This window comes from Morus notabilis, unplaced genomic scaffold, assembly GCF_000414095.1.
Source record: "Morus notabilis unplaced genomic scaffold, ASM41409v2 Scaffold212, whole genome shotgun sequence".
NCBI classification, from domain to species: Eukaryota; Viridiplantae; Streptophyta; class Magnoliopsida; order Rosales; family Moraceae; genus Morus; species Morus notabilis.
In genome coordinates, this window is record NW_010361298.1 from 962,094 (window position 1) to 981,965 (window position 19,872).

The 19,872-nt window shown below is 33.5% G+C and overlaps 1 protein-coding gene across 1 annotated transcript; it reads right to left on the reverse strand.

Annotated features, from left to right (window-relative positions):
- Positions 1–7,894: 7,894 nt before the first annotated feature.
- On the reverse strand, positions 7,895–15,447 carry LOC21407475 (protein CHROMATIN REMODELING 35). Its single transcript, XM_024166318.1, has 6 exons — positions 15,372–15,447; positions 13,336–13,961; positions 12,813–13,004; positions 11,101–11,259; positions 8,413–10,169; positions 7,895–8,300 (listed from the first exon to the last, which is right to left on the reverse strand). The coding sequence occupies exons 1-6, from the start codon at positions 15,379–15,381 to the stop codon at positions 8,297–8,299; spliced, it is 2,748 nt and encodes a 915-aa protein (XP_024022086.1). The 5' UTR covers positions 15,382–15,447; the 3' UTR covers positions 7,895–8,296.
- Positions 15,448–19,872: the final 4,425 nt, after the last annotated feature.

Below are 19,872 nucleotides of genomic sequence, written 5' to 3' on the forward strand. Positions count from 1 at the left end.
AGTGGCAGTGGCAGCGGCGGCGGCAGCTTCAACGAGCTTATGGCGTACCTTAGTGAAGGCTTAGTAGTCGGCGGTACGGCAGAATCATTTGACTTAGTTCAATGGTGGAGAGCACGGGCATTAACTTGGCCAATCCTAACTCGATTGGCAATTGATATATTTTCGATCCCAGTCTCCATTGTTTCATCCGAACAAGCCTTTAGTACGACAGGAAGAATACTTGAGGAACGCCGTAATGCATTGCAAAGGGATATTGTTGAAGCCTTGGTTTGCATAAGGATTAGGATCGGGCCGATCAACGTCTACATGATACAATTTCGCTGGCAAGCCAAGAATGGATCGATGAATTTAATTGATTAACATTTAATTTTGAAGACGATCCTTAAGCTTCAAATTAAATTGTAAATTTATAATTTGTAAATATGTATTTACTTTTGATATTGTATTTGTAATTGTATAACTTTGTAAGTTTGTAAAATTTGTAATTCGTCACAAAATGATTGCACTCTTTTTTGCTTGCTAAGTTTTTATCCCAATTGGGTTTTTTTTATAAGGTTTTTAACGAGGCAATCATGAATTACAAATTTAAAAATTAATAAAGAAATAATTTTTTTATATAATTCGTGTGTTCATTTCAAATTTCAAATTATAATATATATATATATATATTTTAACACAAAATAACTTAATATTAAAAAAATTAAAAAAATTCAGGCTTTTTTGGGCGGGCTCGGGCGGCCCGGCCAGGCTCGGGTCGTCTAATACAAGCCTGCGGCCCATTCAAGGTGAAATTCGGGCTCGGGCGGGCGGCCCGAATTTCTCGGGCGGGTCGGGTTTGGGCTCGGGCAAAAATCTGGGCTTCCAGGTGGTCGCGAGCAGCCCGTCCAAAGTTCTAGCACTAATTATAAATCTAATAATAAGTAGTGCTAGTACTTTAGACGGGGTTGCCCACAACCGCTTAAAAAAATCGATTTTGAGTCTGACGCCCCATCCGACCTGACCGAATTTTTCAGGCCGCCCGCTCGAGCCCGAGAAAGCCTTTGAATGGACCGCGGGCCTGGTTTTGGCTGCCTGAGCCCGCCCGAATGGCCCGAAAAAAATATATTTTCTAAATTTTATAATATTGTGTATATATATATTTTATATAATATACTATTATTTTGTAATTGTATTTGTATTAAGTTATTTTGTATTAAAATTATATAAAAACTAAAATCAACATTAAACACACATTATTAACACAATTTAATAAATTTATTTTGTATATTAATTTTTAAATTCGTAATTCATTATTACCTCGTTAAACCCAACTGGGATAAAAACTTGGTAAGGAAAAAAGAGTGCAATCATTTTGTAACGAATTATAAATTTTACAAACTTACAAAGTCTAAATATACAATTACAATGTCGAAAGCAAATGCATATTTACAAATTACAATTTAATTTGAAGCTGAATGATCTTCTTCAAAATTAAATGTTAATCTATTAAATTCATCGATCCATTCTTGACTTGCTGGCGAAATTTTATCCTGTAAACTTTGATCGGCATGATCACAATCCTTAATGCAGACCAAGGCTTCGACAATGTCCCTTTACAATGCGTAATGTCCCTTTGCAATGCATTTCGGCGTTCCTCAAGTATTTGTCCGGTCGTACTGAAGGCTTGTTCGGATGAAACAGTGGAGACTGAGATCAAAAAAATATTTATTACCAATCGAGTTAGGATTGGCCAAGTTAATGCTCTTGTCCTCCACCATTGAACTAAGTCAAATAATTATCTAGTACCATCGACTACTAAGCTCTCACTGAGGTACGCCATAAGCTCATTAAAGCCGCTACCGCTGCTGCCATCTGTTGATGAAGATCCACTCCCAGCTTCTGTTTGAGTCGTCTTCTTCTTCTTCAACCCGAAAACATTCAAGCATGAATGCGGATTTTCATCTTGTTGTTGCGGTTCTTGTTCTCTAGAGTTTGTGTTTCTAAACCTATTCTCATATTTATTATAGATCAAAAATATTTTTGCCTCTATTGTTGGAAATTGGTCAGAACAATTGATGCCTATAAATTCACATAAGTTTTCTAAACCACTTTCTAAACCGTCTAATTTTAATCTAAGATAAAAAATAGTACCGAAACCATACAATAAAGGCAATTTAGACCAATTTTTTTTTTTAAATTTCTTCTCCATAGAAGCGACAGGAACTCATAAAATTGGGTTCGCCCTATATTCACTAAATAAAATACTAATTCTTAAAAGTTCACCTAAAGCTAAAGGTGATGTTGGGAAATATGTTCCACTAAGTTTTAAAGTAACTTCTTGAAACCTACCTAAAAATTAATACAAAACTTCGGCAATTTGTCAATCATATGTGTCTATATGTTATGTTCCTAATTTTGCACATATATAGTTTATTATAGCATCCTTATAGGGGATGCATTGTTGAAGCATAATATAAGTTGAGTTCCATCTTATAGGCATATCTAAAGCTAATGCTCTAGGAGGTAGATTTAATGCTTGTAAGAACCTAAACCAATCTTGTTCTCTTTGGTTACTACTTTGAATACATACAATATTGTCTCTAATTCTTTTAATATAAGTAGCCATTTCTTTTAAACCGGATTTAACTATTAAATTAATTACGTGGCATGTAAAATGTTGGTGGAAAATAGTATCATCACCAAATAAACTTAAATCATTTTTTAAGTACTCAATTGCTTTAGTATTTGTACTAGCATTATCTAATAGTATAGCCATTACTTTATCTCTTAATCTAAATTCATCAATTACATGTAAAATTGTATTATATATTAAATCGGCGCTATGTGATCCTAAAACACATTTAAAACCTAATATTCTCTTATCTAAATCGAATCCTTTAAAGTAATGTCTGGTTACAGCTAAATAATCTTTATTGGCAACGGCAGACGAAAGATCTGTTATTAACACAACGCAACCGCTAGTTGAGTGTAAAAGGTTTATTAATGCTTCTTTTTCTTTTTTAAATAATTTTAACAAATCTTTCCTAAGAGTAATTTTTAAAGTGAATTGTGCATTAAAATTATGTACAACCTTAATATTCCTTTCTATACGTCGAGCCCCTACCTATTTTAGTACTGGTTTCCTAGAATTCCTAGGTGTTAGAAGCATACTATACAGTACTAAACGTCAATCCACGTTCAACATATATGGGTTAGAACTGTAGATGAATTCTTATAAGGGTCATTTGATAATGTTTTTAAAATGATTTTATTTTTAATACAAAAATAAAGATGAGATTATTTTAAAAATTATTTTGGAATTGATTTTAAAATTATGTTTAGTTGGTTTTTTAAGAGATTATTTTGAGTACAATAAAAAAGTGAAATCGTATTTAGTTATAATTATTTATTAATATATTTTAACATTGTTGATAAATATTAGAAAATAAAAACCGAAAAGGAAAAATAACTTGAAAAAGGAAAAATTGTATTTATTTAAGTTCATGTTCTTTTGTAAAATTTGAGTTTGAACTCGAGTTTGGGGCCTAATTCGAGTTTAAGTTTCCCTTCAACTCGAGTTCATAAACTCGAATTCAAGTTAATGAATAATATTTTTTTTATTCTTAAAAATGTCATGCATTCATAATGAAAAGACGAATAAAACCATACTCATATTCCCTATTAAAATTTTTCATCACCATTTAGTTTTTATTAAAATACTATATAAATACAAATTTAACTTTTAACACACCTAAACACAAACTCAAAAAAATTCTCAATTCAAATCATAACTCAAATGTCCACATCCAAAGCTTCAAATCATAACTCAATTCTCAGAGTTTCCATTTTACGAAACATTGTTTTAAAGCTTGTTTTCTGGTTTTTATTCTTTTGTATACTTGTCAATCTATTACATCATCTCGACAACTTAAAAGAACTATGTCTTCTTTTAAAGTTTCCCTTCTTGAGTATCTAGGTTTCAAAATTTTGTGGCCACTGTATGCTTCTAAAATTAGAGTAGTTTGAAGATAAAGAACTTACTGGAATCTTCCAGTAGGTAAAGCAAAGGCCTCCTGTGTTGATCTACGTTTGCATGCTCTTTCGGACCTATTTCTACGACCTTATTGTAGAGTAAGAATCCGTTTACTTCGCTGATTCGAATTTATAATTTGAGTTGATATGTGATTTTATGTGAGAGCTTTTTACTGTAGTAAAAAAGTTAAATGTGACTGTTTCTGAGAATTTTTTACTGTAATAAAACTCAAATTCTAAACTCAAATCGGTGAAGTGAACGGGGCCTAAGTTTTAGATAGAAATTGATGTTACCAACCATTAAAGGCGTTTGAAAAATAATAAAATGAAAAACGATTAAAAAGAAAGAAGGAGAACAAAAAAAAAAAGAATTGTGTTTGAGTTGTACTTTCCAAATATGCACTAGCACCATCATACGGTAAAAATAGATTATTTAGGACTTTGATACGTGTACCATAATTTATAATTTGTCTTTCTAATTACACAATGTCATGATTCATGAGGGAATAATATGTTTAATGTTCTGCAACTTGTTTTTCTTTAATTATTTTTTATATTAAATTGAAAATAAGAGGGAATAACTGATATAAGATATGGTAGTACATACTAGTAATTAAGTTAGTATCTACTAATAATCTCATCTCACATTCAATCTCTCACTTTATTTTAATACATAAAAGGGTATAACATACAACATCAATTGTCTCAAAGATAATTAGCAAACAAAGGCCAAAAATAAAATAAAGCTAAAATGGCGGGGAGGTGTTTACAAAAAAGCCAGCTATATATATCCGCCTACTATCTTAGCATCACTCCTTGTGTGACTATCTTTTTCACTATTTATATTCAATGTTTGATACGTGGACTCCACTCATGATATATTATTATTTAAACATAAAATATAATAGAGTTCACGTGTCAAACAGTAAATACAGAAAATAATAAAGAGAGCCAGAGAAAGAATGATAATGTTAGCATTTCTCAACTAACATCTGCACATTAATTAGTTGCACGTCAAACATATGATTTTTTTGCATGTGCAGAAATAATTTGATGAACAGTTAGGTAAGTTTATGGAGAAGGATGAAGGTCACTTATTTAACCACTTTCTTTTTTTACTCCTTTTCTTATCCTTTTACATATGTCATCTCAAACATAAAACATAATTGTAACACTTTGTTTTATCTTTTTCCCTTTTTTTGATATAAAAAGGCTTTAAGCCAAACAGTATTTGCAGAACAACACATGACACTTGAATAAGAGCATACACTGACGCTGTTCATTTCTTCTTAATATCATTTCACAAGTGTTCTCATTAGGTTTTTTTTTCCCTTGTTTTTTCTTTTTTTTTTTCTTCTTCTTAATTTGCTTATCACTAGACACTCTTTCTTACATAAAATGAACTTAAATAAGCGTCTGGCTAGCAAACGTACTTCACAAATTTGGTTTGTCCCATATATTAGAAAACCCCGAGAAAACTCTCAGAAAACCTTGAGAAAACCCCGAGAAAATGCTGAGAAAATCCTAGAAAACCCCGAGAAAACTCCAAGAAACCCCCGAGAAAACCTTGAGAAAACCCTGAGAAACCCCCAAGAAAACTCTGAGAAGGCCTTGAGAAAATCCTGAGAAAACCCTGAGAAAACCTGAGGAAACCTTGAGAAAACCCTCATAAAACCCTCAGAAAACCCTGAGAAAACATTTAAAAAAACCTTGAGAAAATCTCGAGAAAACCCTGAGAAAAACCTGAGAAAACCCTAGGAAAATCCCGAGAAACCCCCGAGAAAACCCTCAGAAAACCCTCAGAAAACCCTCAAAAAACCCTGAGAAAACCCTAAGACAACCCCGAGAAAACGCTGAGAAAACCATAGAAAACCCCGAGAACACCCTGAGAAAACTCCGAGAAAACCTTGAGAAAACCCTAAGAAAACCCCTAAGAAAACCCGGAGAAAACCCCGAGTAAACCCCGAGAAAACGCTGAGGAAACCCTAGAAAACCCTTAGAAAACCCCGAGCAAACCCCGAGAAAACCCCGAGAAAACCCTGAGAAAACTCTAAGAAAACACTGAGAAAATCCTGAGAAAACCTTGAGAAACCCTGAGAAAACCCTGGGAAAACCCCGAGAAAACCCCGAGAAAATCCCGAGAAAACCTTGAGAAAAACCCTGAGAAAACTCTGCAAAAACTCCGAGGAAACCTCGAGAAAACTCTGAGAAAACCCTGAGAAAACCCTGAGAAAACCCTAAGAAAACCCCGAGAAAACCTTAAGAAAACCCTAAAAAAACCATGAGAAAACCCTGAAAAAACCCTGAGAAAATCAACTTTGAAAAAAATATATAGAAACTGACTCATAGTGTGAAAATAATTACGGTCAATCGATTAGTTTGTCTAGTGAGATCTTGTCCACAGAAATTGGAGAAATATCAATACTTAGGGGGGAGAAAAAAAATAAACATTTATGAGTTGTATGCATGTGATGAACCTGTGTTTTAAAAAAATTTCTCATAATCTCATGGCAAAAAAGTATTCTCAAAATCCATTAAAATAGGACCGGAATCCTCTGTCTCTCTCTCTGTCCTTCCACTTACAATTTAACCATGTTACACTAGATTAAATATCTGATAAGAAAAAAAATAGAAAAAAATATTAGCCTACCAATGTCTAGTGGGACACATCAGAGTTTTGTTGGCATGAGAGGGGATGATATATACAATGCTGCAGCTTCTTCAGTAGGAGCTGAGACAGCAGATTTTGAGTGTGTGAATTCGGGGAACCAGCAGCCTCAATTCGCTTCTTCCCATTTGCTGCATGATTTCCTAGTTTGAGAAAAAGAAAAAATAAATAAATAAATAAACAAAATGCTTGATTGTAGATATCAACAATGGGGGTGACAACAATTCTTAAAAGGTGAGGAACACGACTTGACAGTGAAAATCAGTTCTTGCTTTGCTTGCAATGGTAGGAATTTTGTAGTCTTCCAAATATGGAAATACATATAAACACAGTTGTATTATATCAAGAAATTGGTTGGTAGGGTCAGCATATTTGTATAGATGAGATGTACAAGTAGTAACAACTTTGGTATTGAAGTACAAACAAAAAACAAAATATACTGTAGTTTGATATAAATAATTTTCCTAAGTTGATTGAGTTTTGCCCCTCGACCAAAAAAATAAAATAAAAAATAAAAGAGATATTATTCTAGTAGAAACTGGGTAATACTGTCTGTGTTCTCACAATGCCCTGTAGAATAATTGGTTATTTCTTATTCTTTTAGGTTTTTTTTTTTCTTTTTTTTTTTTTAAGATCATTTTTCCTCGAATGTTATATTTAGCAAGAAGCAACGGGAAAGCTAGGGCAAGAGATATTTGCTTCCACGAAGAACATTGAAATACTTTCTTTAGTAATGTTGGTGGTTCCTGAGAAAATTTCAGTTGAAGATAAACATGGTTCTAACCGTAAAGTAATGCTGCCTTGAATTTTCCAAAGCTGTAAGAAAAGGAAACGTTTTTTTTTAAAAAAATTGCCGCCCCCAAACCACCACCACCAAGAGGAATACGAAAGTAGGGCAAAGGAATTTAGAATGGCTTCCATTTTAGGCGTACAAAATATAGAGTTTTGAGTGTCTATTTACTTTATGTCTCATTTGTTTCATATACTCAAACTCAAATGATTGATTCTATAACTGTATTATCTTCTCACAAAAGATTTAAATTTTAAACGTCAGAATCAAGAATCATAATTTAAGTGTACTTTCCAACCAAGCCTCAAGTTTTTTTATATTCAAAAAAAGGGCCCCAATGTAACGTTTTCTTCTGTATGTATAGCTTTGTGACATGGGATCCCAAATATTTCCCAATAGGACATGTAACAACTCAAGCTCATTCCTCATGAACATTATAACAAGAAATCTCTTGCTCTTCTTCAACCTACATTAACAAAATGCAAGAATTTAAAATTTTCTACAACTTGTTATTTGCAACTCCCTCTGCATTCGTCCAAAGTTTCTCTCATACCAAAGTCATTATGCCCTGTGCAACAGCACTATACAGTTTACAAAATGGATCTACATACTTCAGTAATCGTCCCATCAGGGACATCCGGTAAAATTGGAACGATACATACTTGAGTAATCCCTACTACAATAGTAACCTGAAAACTTTATCCTCTTCAGAAAGCTCAAGAACCAAACACAAGGGTAAAACTATTAACAGATGAGATCTCAGTAAGCCAGAGGTCAGATACTACTTCACTCTAAGCAAGTGTCTCAGCGTTACAAGATAGCAGGATCTACCTGAAAAACATAAGCACGGTTATGACAGAAAAACTATGGGATTATTTTGTAAATAGAAAAAAAAAGGTGGGAAATCAATATTGGAACAAAAGGAGACATGTGGGATACTAACCTTCTGTACAGAACCTTTACATCTTCAGCTAACACTGGACTGCTTTCCAAGAACTCGTCATCACAGTCGTTGATGTCAACGGTCTCCACTTGAAAATCCCGATACCCACAGTATTCATTCCACTCAAACCACATCTTAGAAATCAGTTCCTTCTTGAAGCAATAGTCGTGATCTTCCTCTTCTGGCGACTCAGCGGCGACCAATCTGTATGCAACCACTTTCTTCATCTGCCCGGGACGGAATGCACGCCCAATTGCTTGGCGGGTTACAGATGGATTCAGATGAACATCCAAGATTATAATTCTAGATGCCCCCACTAAAGAAATACCCTCTCCACATGCCTTAATTGAGCCAAAGAAAACCTTTGCAGTCGGGGAATTGTTGAATCGCTCCATCGACCACTCCCTGTGCTCAGAGCTAGACTCGCCTGTGATAACAAAGATTTCTCTTCCTGGACACCACCCCTTCTCCTTCACTGTTAATCTCTCTAAAAATTTCAAAGGCACAAGGTACTGGCTGAAAACCAGCAGCTTCTCCTGCTTCGAGTCGCATAAACTTAGCATATTCAGAAAAAATTTCGCCTTAACTCCCTCTTCGACATCTAAGTTTTCCAGCAGCTCATCCATCGTCGCTTCAGTTGCAGTCCAATTATCTGAAAAGGACTGCAATTTTGGATGCAGGTAAATGGCACTTCCAACAGAACTTGCTTTAAATTTTCTTGATAACTTCTTTATTTTTCCAACTTCACGCTTCTGTTTGGAGCTGAGATTGAGAATTACAGTGAAATCAACTAGTCCAGGAAGCTCATCCAAGAAATCACCTTTATAAAAGTGCAGGACCTTGCTGGTCATCTCACGCAGGTCATGTATAACAGAGACTTTCCTTCTAAAATCTTTATCTTTCTGCAGTGTATGCTCCACCATATCAAAGAAAGCTGCCTCACCAGCAGCTTTGAAATGCTTCCTAATACCTGATATATCTACTTTACTCATGATGCGCTTGACAATCGGTCGGGACGTCTCCATTCTCAGAAACTTTGGTCGAACAAGATTCAGGATATTAAACACCTCCTTGACGTGATTCTGATAAAGAGTTCCTGAAAGTACAACTTTCCTTGGTGTCTGCACCTTGGCAAGAGATTGCAAGACATCTGTATTCTCATTTCTTGGAGTATGCCCTTCATCCAGAATAAGAATCGACGGAGCCTTAAGCAGTATCTCACGGCAAGCAGTTGATACCTCATTGTTTTCTGGATCACAAACAATGGAGGAGAACTGTTTGTAACCTAGGAAAAGGATACTTTTCGTCTCTATCCATTGTTTCAAAACCTCTAATTGCTGGAACCGACTATCAGCTTTGGCAGTGTAGCAGTCATATAATGGAATATTCTCTATCTGCCAAATCTGAAACTCTTTTTTCCACGTGGACAAAATTCCTTTCGGAAGAACAACAAGGGGTCTACCATTGGGATATTTTGCCAAGAAACTCTGTACAAAACTGATTATCATAAACGTTTTTCCTGATCCAGGTGCATGGGCCAGGATGCAGCCTCCAGGATTATCACCCACCAAGTTGCTAACTAGGAAATTGAAACCCTCCACCTGATGAGGTTTCATTTTCTTTGTGTGCCTGGGGTGGGCATATACTTCAGTAACCATCAAATCATCACCATACAAATTAAGTCCAGCTATTCCAGTTGATTCATTGTCTCGGGAGTTTCGAGAGTCCGGCATGTAAGTTCGACAAGACCTTTTTACCTGAAATAATAGGCAATCAAAAAGACACATGTGAAACACAACTTTATATCCAAAAGAGGACGCATAGAAAAATGATTGAATCCTGAATAAAGAATTTAATGTACATGAATTGACTGCCGAATTGAAGAATACTATTATGCAATCAAATTCACAGACAAGTTTCACAACAAAATTAAACAGCTTAAAAAAGAAACTAGCAGAATTAGAGCATATTTATAAATCAAAAAGAGGCGTACCATTTTGATTTTATAACTTAGTAGTGTTCTATGTTGCTGCTAGATACAGTGGAACTGGACTAGAAACATGAATATCAACACCTAAAAAACACCTACCTAAGAACTGTTGATTCTCACAGAATAGGAAAGACTTAATGCATCAATGTCTCGTTGATTCTCTGAAGAAACCAAGAACAATGGAAGTAGAGAACAGTCTACAATTAAAAGAAATCACAACTCAAACTTGTATTCCAAATGTAGGATTGCATAGGGATTTGGAGGCACTCTAAAATGACCACATTCATGACTTACCCTTAAAAAATAATAATAAAAAAATTCTAGACTCCTAATCATGAAGTAAATACGGAACTTTTGAACTTTAGACTTCCAAAATCCCAAATAAATAAGGACTTCTAGATTTCCAAAATCACTAAATAAATAGAAGTTTATAAACCTCTAAGGCCCATTTACATAATTAGAAAATATCTAATTAATTACATGGTTGTTTCAAAACCCACTGATTAAGACTTTAATTTAAGATCCTACATTCCCGTTGGCCACAGGTCACTGGATCTACAAATCCAATTTTAAGCATCTAAACCAAATAGATGCTTCTTAAAAAAATTTAAAAAAAAAAAAAAGGGGTAAATTTAGTGAAATGTAAAATATTTGAATGCACAAAAAAAAAAAAATGAATGCACAAAATGAAACCTGACCTTGTTATACTGGAACTCAAATATATTCTCAATTCCTTTGTCAATAACCCCGCAAATGCGACAAACATAACCAATATCATCTTTTAAGATAAAAGAATGGTCACAGCTTTCTTCATCTTCTTTCACTTGTTCATCTGCTGAGGGATCTACAACAACATCCTGGAAGCAGCATGACGGAACGGAAGTACGCTTTAGTACGTATGCTATATGTGACAATTATTAAAGTGGTAAAACATTTTGGAGATAATAGAAATCTGAACTCTAAGTAACAAACTTGAAAGTAGATTCTAATATATCCCGCGTTGAAAGTCAGCCTTCAGGTTTAGAGTGAAACATAACCTTGAAAGAGAAATTTTAACCCATCAGAACGCTAGCATTATCTATCAATTTTACCTTTGATTCCCTATGCTTCTCAATTTGCCACCATTGGGGATTCTTGAACATTAAAAGTTGCTTTTCAATTTTCTAATTTGGTAATATAAAGTTGGGCATGTGTTCGAAAATTGACGTCTTTTAAAATTATAGGTATTGACATATATAGGGTTTAAATGGTCAGATCTATTAAGTGAGTGATAGAGTAAACCATTCATCGTAGGACTTTCACTAGTTGAATGTATTTCCATTAAAAGTTCTTATATAAACAATACAACAACAATAAAGCCTTAATCCCAACTTAATTGGGGTCGGCTATATGGATTTCACTTTTCCACACGGCTCTGTTCGAAATTAAACTTTCTTAAAGGCCTAGATCTAGAATGTATTTCCTAACGACTTCGGTCCACGTAATTCTTAGTCTACCCCTCCCTCTCCTAGTATTAGGTATAAGAATCTCCTCCCAAGCACGAACTGGGGCTTCTAGCGGTCTACGTTGGACATGCCCGAACCACCTCAAGCAGCCTTCGCGCACCTTATCTTTTATTGGTGCTACACCTAGTTTACTACCCATAACTTCATTCCTTATGCAATCCATTCTCGTATGGCCACTCATCCTTCTTAACATACGCAGTTCTACCACACTCATCTTAGATATATGTTGTCTCTTAATGACCCAACATTCACTACCATATAACATAGCTGGACAGATTACAGTCCTATAGAACTTTCCTTTCAACTTAATAGGCATCTTGCCATCACATAAAACTCTCGTAGCATTCTTCCACTTAACCCACCATGCCTTAATCCTTTGTTGAATATCCTCTTCTATATCTCCTTCGTACTGCACTATAGACCCAAGGTACCTAAACTTCCTAGAAGCCCCAATCTCCACACCATCTAAAGAAATTTCATCACTCTGATTACTTGAGTTACTAAACCTACAATGCATGTATTCAGTTTTCGTCCTATTTCCATTAAAAGTTCTTATATAAAACAATATTATATTTTTTTTTGGAGAAAATGCACAGGCCTTACACGAAATTAGACTACTAAGTGATCTTTAATTATGTTTGCAAAACCTATTGTCAGTAGTTCAAGGACAATCCTCATACAATTCAAAGCTTTGTGCCCTTCCCCAAACATTTGAAAAATCATAGACCAAACAAATAAGAAGAAAAAACTCTTGATAAAATCTACAAATAAAAGACAGAAACAAAATATGCTCATTTGAGAAAGACCTTATGCTAAATATATATATAAAAAAAAAAAAAAAAAAAAATGCACACTAAAAGGAAAAGGAAAGTCTCTCTTGTTGCAATTGGTCTTTGTAATAATACCTTGGAAAATTCTAGTGCCATTGACATCTCATTCCACATGTCTAGAAGCCCATCATCCTCAGCACTATTCTCAGAATCACTTTCATCTTCGACACCGACATAAACACCTCTATCCCTGTTGATGTCCGCATTAGTTTCCCCATGAAGCTTTATGGGTTCTACACGAGCTCTTCTATCTGCAGGGTCCCTAACCTGCACAAATAATCCTCTAATTAACTCTATAGATGGATAAAATAACATTGGAACAGTTAATAATGCAAACTGTAACTTTTTTGAAAGCAAAAGCACATATGAGTTCTAACAAATGCCCATGAATACTTCTTTCAGGACAAAAGTCAATGATGAAAGAATTGTTGATTTGTGGTGGACTGTGGCAAGTGAAGATGTGATGTATGCATATAGAATGTAAGTAAGTTCATAGAGTTGTAATATGAAAGAGAAAACCACTAGCATAAAAATATTGTCATTTAGCAACGTCTACTGTATACCAAAATCTTCTATAATGCATGCAGGGTCAAATTACCTCTACGTCCTTTATGAAAGATCCTCCAGATGGTTGGTTCAAGAAAACATTCTGAAAATTATAAGAAGGTCCGTCGTCTTCTCCATCTTCTTCATCAGAATCAATCGTTATGATAGGCAATGACCTTGCTGGAGTGTCATTTGCAACACAGTCATCATCTAAGTCGATGACATTATTGTGCGTCGAATAAGCCATTTGCCCATTTTTCAACTTAGCATCATCTCCAGAGTCGCTCTTTTCGGCATCAAAGAACCGACTTATAAGTGCTGGGTACTTTTCAAAATACGGGTATAAAGTTAGCATCTTCAGAGCAAGAATGGCCTCTATATCTTTTGTGACACTTCCAAACTTACCAGCATCTAACCCCTCAAGAAAACCTCGAGTAGCAAGTGGATCGGAAAAATCAACAACTTTTGAAGTAGTAACTGGTTTATTCAGCACAGTTTCATCGGACATGCGTGAAGGGAAGGCCATTCCATCATGTTGTTTTCCATCAGCAGAAAATCTGGGCCGTTTATGCCCTGTGGAATAGGACAGCTCATTATGCATACTCGAAGGGAAGGTGATTCCATCCTGATATCTTCCATCAATAGAAAATGCAGGTCGTTTTTGTCCCAAGTAGAACTCTGATCACAAAGTGAAAGGTCACAAGAAAATTGCAAAACATTAGGACCACATACTTTCAAGAAAATATTATTGTGTTTTACCATATACTTCCCCACCTAATGTTTCTTTTTTTCCTCTCCTCTTTTAATGTTGTATACTTATTTTGTCAAAATTTGTAGTTTGTCCCCTCTAAAAGTCTGAAATTATATATGTTTGTCCTCTCTCAAAATTTGTAGTTTGTCCCCTCTAAAAGTCTGAAATTGTTAAATTTATTATATGTCCCCTCTATGCTTATAAATCGTGTTATAACTATTGCCTACGTTCTATAAATCGTATTAGAAACCTCCATCAGAAACCAGGTTAAAAACTCCTTAAAAAATATTTCAATAACACAAATGGGAGGTTCTTGTTATTGCCCCATTTACTCATTCATTTTCTGCATTGAACACATCAAAGCATAGAAAACAGCTAAGCTACAAAGATTCAAGAAGACCCATATGAAAAAAATATATATATATATATTATAGCAAAAATTCTAATTCCATAAACCCTTCGTCCTCTCTAACAATTTCGAATTCATGCAACATAAAATACCAAAAATTCTCCAACAACAATGCAAAAATTTCAATCCTATTTGAAAAACCTCGCATTCAGAGCAACTCAAAGCAAACAAAAATTCTCGAAAAAAAATGCAATAAGAAAAAGCACCATTATCAGTAAAAATGGGTTTCTGATAATTTCCACTTCGCACGGGAAGGAAATTTCTCTGCAGAATTTGGTAGAAATAAAATTCCGAAAAATCAAGAAAAATAGCATTCGGAGAGAGAGAGAGAGAGAGAATGAGAGTGAGATAATTACCTAGAGACATAATGGAAGAAATTTTAGTGAGCGGTCGAATTCTCCGTCTCGACCGAAGAAAGAAGAGCAATTTTCAGAAGAAATTGCCCGACTGAGAGAGCTGTATAATGTGCTTGGGAATTTGGGCTCACTCACAAATACATGCTATACTTGTGAGAGGAACCGGAAGCGGGGGAGAGAATTGAGAGAATTATTACGGGGTTGTTCTTTTATATTTTTGAATTAAGGTGATTTAAGTGATGATTTTAAGTTGAGTTTGAGTTATAATTTGAGTTAAAATTATAATTTAAAGTTTGTGTTTAAATATGTACATTTGAGTTATGATTTAAATTGAGAATTTTTTTAAATTTATATTTAAGTGGGTTAAAATTTAAATTTTTATTTATATAGTATTTTAATAAAAATTCAATGGTGATGAAAAATTTTAATAAGGTATGTTTCTGATCATTTCCACTTCGCACGGAAAGGAAATTTCTCTGCAGAATTCGGTAGAAATGAAATTCCGAAAAATCAAGAAAAATAGCATTCGGAGAGAGAGAGAGAGAGAGAGAAAATGAGAGTGAGATAATTACCTCGAGACATAATGGAAGAAATTTCAGTGAGCGGTCGAATTCTCCGTCTCGACCGAAGAAAGAAGAGCAATTTTCAGAAGAAATTGGCCGACTGAGAGAGCTGTATAATGTGCCTGGGAATTTGGGCCCACTCACAAACACATGCTATACTCGTGAGAGGAACCGGAAGCAGGGGAGAGAATTGAGAAAATTACAATTTTATCTTAAATTTTATATTTGAATTTTTATATTTTATTTTTAATTAATATTTTTTTTATTAATATAATTATTTAATTAAAAAAATTATTAATTAAAAGTAAGTGATAGAAATTTTAATTTATATATTTTTAAGAGTAAATTTTAATATTTAACCCTTAAAGAATTGAGTAATTTATAGTGCTGGGGTCCTCAAATTTTTGAATAAGTTACAATCTAATTTTTTATTTTTTATTTTATTTTAGAAGTCGTTTAGTAAGAAGATTGAAAGAAGAAAAAGAAATGGTAAGAGGAAAAGTAGATGAGGGTCCCACCAATTTTTAGATCTTCTCACATTTGGACGGAAAGGAATGGAAGTCTTGATAGTATATTGTTGCAAATTATACTAATATTTCTCTTTAGAAATAAAGCAAAATAACAAATTAGAGCTGATAGAAAATAAAGATGATGATTAAGAGCATTTTCAATGTAATATTAAATTAGTGCGTGACTATATAAAAAAATAAAAAAGAATGTAATAAAAAAAGATAAGGGAGGAAAAAATGCAATAAAAAAAGATAATGGAGGAAAAATAAAAAGTAAAAAAAAAAAAAATTTGAGGAACGAAACGTTCTCCAACGAAATGATCCCCCAAAAACTTATTCTTCCTTTTAGGGAGGGTATGGATATTTGGATTTTATGTTCTTGCTATATGTTTGTTTCTCAGGAATCTTCATCCTTTTTTGGGGGGAAAGTGTTATGCCTTGTTAAGACCAAGCTTGCATACTTTTAAATTCGAAAATGGGGCATTCAATTTCATGGTTTTACTATCTTTTTGTTGAGCTTTGAGCATAAGAGGTAAATCATGATTCATGTTATACGGTTGCATCTTGCGTAAAACGTAGGATCAAACATCATGAGCTAATCTTTCTGCAAAACTAGGTCCCGAGATTTTTAAAATAACTAATAACGAAAAGTATAAGGGGCAGGGTTAAATTAATGATCCTCTTTTTCTTTAAAAAAAAAAATAAAGATTCATTTTTCTCCAACTCGAATCAACATTACAGAGACTGAAACTTCTTGTAAATTAACATTTTATCACAATTTAAATCTTTTTGCTACGTTATTTTTTTCATAAAAGTTAAAATTTTGATTTAAACTCTGCTTTGAACTCATGAACCAAGCAACGTCAGATTCAGATTCAGTGTTATTTGTGATATAAAATTTCACATCCGTTGGATCAATGCACTTAGACGATCAGGATTGGAGAGTGCATTATACTCTTTGAGGGAAGAGACTGAGCCGACAAAAAAACATCAACGGGCCTTGGACGGCTAGTTTATGTAAGCTTGCTTTCTCCTACCAATACAATTGCGCCACGTGTCATGTTATTAAATAAATGGTCCTATCAATTTGAAATGTTTGTTGATTTCTGATGACCAATAGAAATTCGGTTTTACTTAGTCCTTGCCGCACTAAATTAAGTCCAAAATATTGGATTCTCAGGGTGATTTCGGAGGAAGAAAAAGAAGTGCGTTTGCTCCTTAACTCTACAGCATCCATGCATTGGACTCATCTGCATTCCAAGGCCTATAAATAGGCTGCTTCCCCAACTCTTCAAAACATCACTCGAGCCGTAGAGTTATTTAGAAATAAAAAAAAGAAAAATCTTTGTTTTAGTATTTCTTAGTTTAAATTTCAAAGTTTGTAATTTTTGGTTTTTAAGTTTAAATTCTAGAGGAGGAGTTTCGAGTCTTGTTAGGAGATATCCGAAGTAGATCAGAAACTGTATCTGCCACTAATGTTTGTATTGAAACTTTGCTTTTATTTTTGTTGTTATGAAAATATTATTTGAATCTTTTTTATACTTTGTTAGTTTAATTATAATTATGTTTTAAATTTAATTTTTACTGAGATAATGACGTAATCATATTATGAGGACTTAATTTGTGCAAATGTTATTGTGATTTTTATACTTGTGTTTATATATTTATTTTTGGACATAATGGTTTCAAAATTTCTGATCAACTTCTTAAATGAACTGAGCATCAAAATGAAACCGAGAGGAGATTTTTGTGACATAGCTCTGATATAAATATTGTAAATTATGGGATAGTATAGAGATATATATATATATATGTTTTTATGTGGCCATTTTTGAATCCTTTAATCTTAATGAACATTTTTTGTAATTTAATTCGCATGTAAATATAGTGAGTTATTTTTTTTTTACGAAAATGTATATTTTATGTATAACTTGAGAAAGAGTACGTAAAACATAAGAGGATTTGACCATCAACATATATGATCTCAAAATCACAGTTATATTTAAATAAATTAAATTCGATTAATATTGATGAAATCATGATTCCCAGCATTTTCATAATCATTGTTTTATCATTGTCTTGTCATTTTAGAAATAAATTTTCTTTTTACTTTATTATTTTTAAATTTTTTTTGTTGTTTGTGAATTTTAATTTTGTAAAATTAATCAAAATTATCATTTCGATTACTCAAATAAAATTAAAATTCTCCAATTTTAGTACTTAATGAATAAGTTATCCTCGGATGAACGATACTTTTAAACGCACTCTTTATTACTTGTTGGCAATATCGTGCACTTGTGGTTGACACCACAACAAGTTTTTGACACCATTGTAGGGGATACATATTTGTTAATATTAATATAAAGTAATTTTAATTTGAGTTTCGCTTTATTTTATTCTTCTTTAATTTCTATAAATTAGGCTGTGTATGCAAATAACTAGAAATAGAGAATCAAAACTTTTACCCTTTGATCTTGAAATTGAAAGAACATTTTTAAGATTACTTAGGGAAAGAGTTTCTAGGACTCAAAAACTAAACATAGCTGAAATTGTAGAAGTTGCAAACACAAACCCAAACCCAAACCAACATAGGTCCTTAAGATACTATGCTATACCATCTATAGACGGCTTTAGTTCTAGCATTGTTAGGCCACCCATAGGCCTCGTTTATTTTACCGATTCGAGTTTTTAGTTTTAGGTTCTTACAGTAAAAAGTTTTCAGAAAATATCACATCTAACTTTTTCTGCTACAGTAAAAAGCTCTCAAAAAATGTCACATCTCAGCTCAAATTGAAAACTCAAATCCGCGAAGTGAACGAGACAATAGTAGCTAACAACTTTGAAATCAAGCCTTCAACCATTCAAATGATCCAAATCTCTGTCCAATTTAGTGGTCTGCCTACTAATGATCCAAATGCTCACATAGCCAATTTCCTTGAAATCTGTGACACTTTCAAACATAATGGTGTTACTGATTATGCTATAAAACTTCGACTTTTCCTATTTTCTCTAGTGTACTTTACTTTCTGCTTTATTATCCCTGCTTGATTAATCAAACGTTGTTGATTCTGAAAAATCTAATTAATCGTCAATGTTTCAGTTTGTGTTACAACACTCTCTATAGCACCCGGTGTAAAAACAAATTTAACAATAGTAAATTACCTCAGCTGTTAAAAGTGGACGTCTCTCTCATTGAAAATGAACCACTATAAATTTTATGTGTTTTTATTTGTTTAATTTATTTCTATAATTTTATTGCTCTTAGTAGTATAGAATTACGACGCTCAATTCTGATCGCTTCCTACTAAGCTAGGGGAAATGTTCTGGTTCTTGGAGAAGAATTCATGCAGCACATTTTATGTGAACTAGCAAATTTTAAATGTTAGAATTTTAAAAACAAAATGTATATGATAGTTTGTGCATTTAAACAATATATTTGTGAACTTTGAATGCTGGAGTTCTAAAAGTTACCGTAGATTTCTGGACTAACAGGGGGGGTCGGGGAGGGGGCGGGGGCAAGGGGAGAAGGGTTCAATAATAGGAAATACCTATCGATAATGTGTATTTATAAATGTTAGATAAGATTAAAATCACATTAGGGTAAAAAAGTGTACAAAATTGAGTTTTTTTTAGATTTAACGGTTAAAAATAAAATTATACAACTTAAGGTTTTTTTTTTAAGCCTGACATATAATTCACCAAAAATACGATATATCTGCTAGTGCCACTACCAAAAAAAAAAAAAAAGTTAGAAAATAGTCTCTTCCACATCAAAAGCAACACAAAGCTTTATTGGACGAACTATATTTAGGAGAATTTCAGTGAATTTTTAATGAAATGGTACTTTCATTGTGTGTGTGAGTGTGTGTGTGTGTGTGTTTTTTTTTTTTTTGGGTGATATCTTCATTGTGTTTTGTGTTTTTGGTGATATTTTTAATTGTGAGACTTTATATTGAGTTTGTAATTCAATCCTTCCCATAATGAAATTTCCCCTTTATACC